This window comes from Morone saxatilis, unplaced genomic scaffold, assembly GCF_004916995.1.
Source record: "Morone saxatilis isolate NCDOM2014 unplaced genomic scaffold, NCSU_SB_2.0 Contig2, whole genome shotgun sequence".
NCBI classification, from domain to species: Eukaryota; Metazoa; Chordata; class Actinopteri; family Moronidae; genus Morone; species Morone saxatilis.
Window position 1 is genome coordinate 21,764,936 of NW_023339762.1, and position 6,563 is coordinate 21,771,498.

The window sequence follows — 6,563 nt, forward strand, 5'->3', positions numbered from 1 at the left end:
AAAAAAAAAGAGAGAGAGAAAAATGCCAACTTATTTAGAGGTCCGAGCAAAACCATGGGCACTCTCTCTGCGACAAAAGCTACTGGTTCCAGCTCACTTCCTACAGCACAGGCCGAACCATACTGGCCTCCTACAGCTCTCTCAGGTCCCTTTTGTCTGCACACACAAAGCTCAGAACAGGGTGATGTAAAGTGATGCGCCTGCTGGCCTGCCATCTGTGGGGTGGGGGCAGGATGGCAGCCGGATGTAAAGGAAGTCCTCCCCTGTGTGTCATATTTCACCTCCTCACCTAATTCCAGCTACAGTATCACTCAACAATAACCTCCTTCCTAAGCGGAAGGCCATATGCACTCCAGCACCAACGAGGGGGACCTGTGTCTCCTGCAACACAAACGGTTGTTTAATACATGAGTGGGCTCCGATGCTTACAAGTTCCACTCAGTGAAATGAGTTTGGTTTTCTATTATGCATTCAGCTTTGGTTATCTGTGCCCAAGTCTAATAAAAATAGAAATGATGGAGGAGAAACAGTGAATATTTAAAACTAAATCCTCCAGTTACGCACAATAACTGGAATTTTAGTGATTCAATATAGCATTTGAGTTTATTTCTTTATTTACAGACTACCAAAGTCATGGAGGTTTTCCAAAGTGTGGGTTGGCCAACAAAAATAATCTCAGAAATACTTCAAAGTAAAGCCTGTCGTCTGGCATGTAGCCATTAGGACTGTAGGAACAAGAGTCAGGAGGCTTTATGTGGCAGGAGACAAAGAAAGTGGTGATTACATAAATTGCCTACATAGTAGGATGACTAAGACGGCTTGACTCAATTCTGTCATTCCCTCGTGGTTTTACTTCAGACTGCATACTAGAGTCAATCATGTTAACCAGCATCTCTCCTTGTACTTCATAAAACCCTGACTTAAGCCAGCATAAGCAGACAAATGCATGTCTGCTAGCGAGCCTCTGTGGATGTCTTTCAGCACAAAGGCTCATATTAATTGATGATAGAACGTGTTCTGCCAGCGAGGTGGATGAGATTAGAAGAGGGGGACTCTGCGGCAACGCCGGAAGGACAAATTAAAACACGGAACAGAAGGCGAGTGGTCACACAGATGGACTGACGAGACACTTCTGACTGACAAAGCAAAAATACGGTGCTGAAAAAAGCATGCTGACGGGCCAAAAGGAGATTGAGGAACTATCTGGCAAAGCAGCGGTCAGGACACTTGGGCTGAGTGTCTTTCCTGGTCAAACTTAAGACTGTGCGCTGCTGTTTAACAAATTGTGTTGAGTGTCAACACCACGGTCTGCCTGCAGACCTGTCATGGTGGCTGATGTAAGGCATGAACATATTTTGATGTGTCTGTGATTTTTTTGTGTGCGTACGTTGGTGTGTTACCGACAGCTCTAGGGTTCATTGACCCAGCAGAAGAAACCCATAACATGGGTCTGTTTCTTTTTCCATGCACGTTTGTTTTATATACAGCACAATATATCATGTTAAGGTGCATGTGGCCTGGACCATTAAATAACAATACCTGTCCCTTGCTATTTTTTTTGTTAGTGATTAATACTTTCAATTGCATGTGTACATTTATAATAAAACTGAGTTTAGTGGTTTTATCATAGAGCCAGTGACATATGCTAGGTAATAGGTAAGGGTATAGTCAAGAGACGGCATGTCCACCAATGGAAATGCTTCCTATTAAGGGTCAAATGAACCTAAAGAATATATATAACCCACTTTAAATATACTGTACCTAATCAAATATTACCTTAAAGTCATCTTTAACAGGCAGCACATTCAGGGGCTGCTATAAAACACATAAAGAGGTTACAAATCTCAAGAGGTGAAGGGTATGAAGACGGTTTAAGAGCCTTGTGAGAATACATTAAAGATACTCAGCGTGTCTACTCCACTATGATGGTTCACAGCATTTCTGGCCTTGAGTTGGTTCTGACTTGTCACAGGCGTTCACTCAATGGCTAAGACAATACACACACACTCTCACAAGTACACACACACTCAAAACATGCATATATATAGACGCCTGTACAAAGAGTTACAGTATACTTCTTCGATATTCAGTAAGACACTTCAGCCGAACATAAACGTTTGTAGAGGGTGAAACAAATGAAAGGTGAGAGAGGGAAATGTGTGATAGATAAAAGACAGAATATCAGCCGACCTTTCTGGCATTAGCTGCGGTGGATTTTGCAGGATTAAAGCTGATGAAGTGTGCTGTGAGAAGGAATTATTGGGAATAATGGGATTACTGTTCCCTCACATGACAAGCCAGTTCCCTCATCTCCCTTTTTTTTCTTCGGTCAGGCGGCCCTGGGGCAATGTGTATGTTTATGTGCCCGTTTGTGTGTGTGTGTCGTCATGAGAGAGTGAATACCTTATGAGGCCCAGACATGCACGCACACATACACATACACACACAGAGCTGATAAACAAAAAAACAAAAAAAGCCAGTAACATAGTCCTTTCTTTGCATTCTTTAGAACATGGTCCCACGCTAGTGACACCATGGGTCGGCTGATGTAGTCCAGCAATAAGAACCCTGTGGACTTTTCCTAATAACTAAACCAGCAGGGGTTGTAGGTGTCAGGTGTGTGTGCATGTGAACTTCTGCAACCTACATTTCTGGAAAAACTGGCAGGCAAAACACTGAAAGACTTCACGCCAAAAAGGAGAAGCAGGTGCACTGTACAGCATGTTACAATGTGTGCAGTGGTCTGCTGTGACTGCAGTGTTTACTGTGTTCTCTTTGTGACAGCAGGACGGTGTCAATAAAATCTCAGCAGGAGCGTTCGCGCTTCAACAAACAACCACCCTTTTCCTAAGAGTCTGACTCAGTGTTCAGGCACTCAAATTACAATACACAGTGGTTGTTGCAGTCACGCAACTCTACCTCCTTGCCTTTCCACCTCATTGCCTTATTTTTTTTTTGTTTCCATCTCTGCTCTTCTTTCTCTGTACATTTAGTTATTCAAGGACAACCTAATTCATTCATCCGAAGAGACTGGGTGTGGATTTGCAGAGGATGTTAAATAGCGGCGTGAACAAAGGCAGTGTGGTCGTTGTAAATGAAATGGAAGGGACTGCAGATAATAAAACAGGTGTGGATATGCTCCTGACTTTAAGAATAGCACCCTTAATTCAGGGGAACACAGAGCCACGGAGACTGAAAAGCCAAACATGGGCAAGTCAGTAAAAAAAAAAAAACACACTCCCTTTTTAACAAGGACCAAAATAAAATGTTGCATTGTGTTATTGGACCGCATACAGAGTAGATGTGTGTGTGGTGGGAGTCAGTGTGGTGACTGTGTGGAAAGCGAGGTAAGAGTGTTAATCAAACACACATAAATGCACACACACACAATTGCTCTCCCACCCACAGACACTCCTTGAAGGTCCCCAGTGAGATGCTCCCCTTAAATTAAAACATAACAGTTAAAAGTAAAGTAATACTTTCTATATATAGCAGGTTAATATTTCTACACTTGTCTCCATGGTAACTAGGTTGAGACACAGCCAGTCTAGGATCAGAAGAGGCAGGTAGGACTGTTGTCGGGAGAGGCTGAAGATAATACTACCATATCTTCGTGGTAAGAAGACTGGTGTTAGACCATACTAGTGGGGTAGTAGGGTGATGGCCGTGTGGAAACTGTAGTGGACCAGCTGTCATGGTAACAACAGTGTGGGAGCGCCACACTGAGATGAGGGTTGAGGGTTTGGGGATCTGGCAGTGAGATGTGTCCATGATCACTCTGACCGGAGGGGGGGTGGCTGCCACCTTTGCTTTGGACATCATGGTATCTCATGTTCTCTTCCTGGCCACCTCCACATCCTGGCATTCGACGGCTGACAGCGCTATCAGCATCTGGGCTGCGTAGTAGGTCGCCATGATGATGGCACGCGAATGGGGCACGGGGAAGCAGAACTTGTTGACCGCGATGGTGAGGTCGGAGACCATGAAGAGCACGGCGCCCAGGCAGGCGGACAGCTTGGTCCAGGTCCACAGGTCATTGGCTAGCTGCAGGCCTGCGACGGCCCTCCAGCCCATGAAGCCGATCAGGCCTATGTAGACAGCCACCAGGTAGGTGAAGGGGCCGGACAGGTAGGGGTACAGCATCATGTAGCTCAGAGAGGACACAGCAGTGATAATCAGGCCAGCAGACACGTTAAGGGGCTTCATTCCAAAAGCAGACGAGTAGAGGATGTGAGTGATGGCAAACATCAGAAGGCCTGTGGGACATATATGGGATTTATTTCAAAACATCCTAAAAAGTAAAAAGTCTAAAGTATCCTAAACCCTAATGCAAAAAACATTAATTAAAGCGATGAATGAATGAAGTGATATTATATATAAATATCTCAATAACTTGGCTCTTATATTTGTAGTTTCTGGTGGTTATTACAGCTTTCTGAGAATTCTGTGACATTGCAACAAGTCACTACAACTCCAGTGACAGATGAGCAGTCAGACGATGTAATAATGTGTGAACAAGCCAGTGGTTTAGCACTTTAGTTGGAGGTGAAACCAAAAAAACAAATAGGAAAACTTGGGTTTACTACAGTAAGTAGTAAGGAGTTATGTCTGTAAACCATGATGGATGCTGGCAACAAATATTTGCCTTTATTTTCTCTGCAGGATCTTTCTTTTAAACCAGTATGACTGTATGACGTATGACCTGGCTGCTCATGTTTTTTGCCCCATCGCTATAACCAATAGCAATGGTGACCAAAACTACAACAAGAAGACCCAAGTTGAAACCGGATTCATCCTTTAAGATGTAAAATCCATAGTGACCAAGCAACTCAGTGTGCGAGGTTTCTCCTCACCGTGGACGAAGTAGCCCTGCTCCTGCCAGATGAGAAAGGCATCACCCAGAGCAGAAAATATGAGGCCGGCCAAGATCTTGCGGGCACTGGAGTGAGCACCGAGGAAGCTGAAGCCGTGTGCCAGTAAAAAAACCCACAGGCAGAAGATTGGCAGACATTTGATCAGTGCACTGAACCAGGATGGGCTTGAGGTGGGCAGCCACAGGACAAAGTATACACAGGTTGCCTTGAAGAATGGCACCAGCTTGGGGCCCTCACTCTTGACCTGAAAGCAGATTTAACATTATTATTTGTTAATATACACTTACATGAGGCGATTCTATTCAGTCAGTACAAAAATGTGATACTGTTGTCATCTAGGGGTGAGGTTTCAGACTGCAACCATTTGAATAAAGCACAGCCTTCCAAGCAAGTAGGAGAAACTACGGTGGCTGCGAAACATTCAAAAAAGATGTTACATTCTATCTAGAAACAATGTTTGGTTTGTCCATTCTGGGCTACTGTAGAAACATGGCAGCCTCTGCACCCTCTGTAGATAAAAACGGCTCATTTCAAGGTAACAAAAACATTTTAATTCCTAGTTTCAGTTAGTTTCGTTCATTATACACGTTTAAAAACATACCTATGAATACTATATTCAATTTCTGATCCTCCTGTTACACACTGGACCTTTAAACTAGATTTATTAAAAGGGCTTTTATCTCAAGGCAGGAAGCTTGAAATATATCACGAGAACAAAGAACCGCAAAACAGTCAGCACTTTGTGTGTTTAAGGTACAGTATCTCACATCTTTAATTAAAAGAGGGAACCTAAGCAGCAAACTTAAAGTACTTCTCCTTATTTGGGGTAGTGTTTTGAGTTAGGACTGAAACAGTCTTCGGGCTTGTTTTGTGTGGTCATTAGTTTTTCTCACAGCGTCAGACATGCACATGCTTTGTGGCTGAAATTAAACTCTGCAGAAACAGCAAGTATAAAGGGAAATGCAATATGCGCTCACAGTGTTACTTTGCCTCCCTGTAACCTTTTCTTCTTTTTTTTTGACTCCCTCCCAATCTTGTTTTTGTTTCTCTTCTCCTTGCCTCAGCTTCACCTTCTTCTCTGCAGCTCATGTTCTTGAGAACTGCGCAAGAAGTCTCAATTTCTTCTTTCCAACTGTGTTACCCGTCATATCTCTTTCTGCGCAAACAGATGAGGCCCAAAAGGATCGCACAAATACAAAGACAGGCCCAGAAGGGCCAGAAGGGGGTTTTACACCACTGAAATGACCATCCACCTATGGCTCTGAGAATCATTCTCTAGAGACCAAAGAGGGAGAAGAAAGGAGAGGTTAAGATGGGAGGGAGACGAACTGAGTGAGGGTTCACTAGAGCTGAGATCACTGGAGGAGGAATGAGGAGACAGGGAGGGGAGGACGAAGAAGAGGTCATAGTGCAACAGGGAAAGGGCTGGGTTGCTCTTTGATGCCCCACACAACTATTTTCCAGTGGTCATTTTGTATCCCTCTCCGCAAACGTTCTGTGGTAAAGTAAAATGACTCAAACGAAAGCACCGGTCCAGTTGCAGTGTTCATGAAAGAATAAGTAAGTAGGGCAGAAGACGGGAAGCAGGAGGAACCATGGGCAAGTGAAGCTTTGGGGGCGACAGTGGGTGAGATGGGGCTACTGGTATTCAGATGACAGCTGGATTTAAGAGTGGAGAAGTGAGTGGGG

At 44.1% G+C, this 6,563-nt stretch overlaps 1 protein-coding gene across 1 annotated transcript in view; it reads right to left on the reverse strand.

Annotated features, from left to right (window-relative positions):
- Positions 1 to 6: 6 nt before the first annotated feature.
- Positions 7 to 6,563, reverse strand: part of tmem86a (transmembrane protein 86A) — an 11,538-nt gene continuing 4,981 nt past the window's right edge. Inside the window, exons 2-3 of the mRNA XM_035665763.1 lie at positions 4,854 to 5,118; positions 7 to 4,256 (exon numbers count right to left, since the gene is read on the reverse strand). Of these exons, the coding sequence (XP_035521656.1) occupies positions 3,829 to 4,256; positions 4,854 to 5,118 (693 nt within the window). The 3' untranslated portion in view covers positions 7 to 3,828. The remainder of the gene's footprint in view (positions 4,257 to 4,853; positions 5,119 to 6,563) is intronic.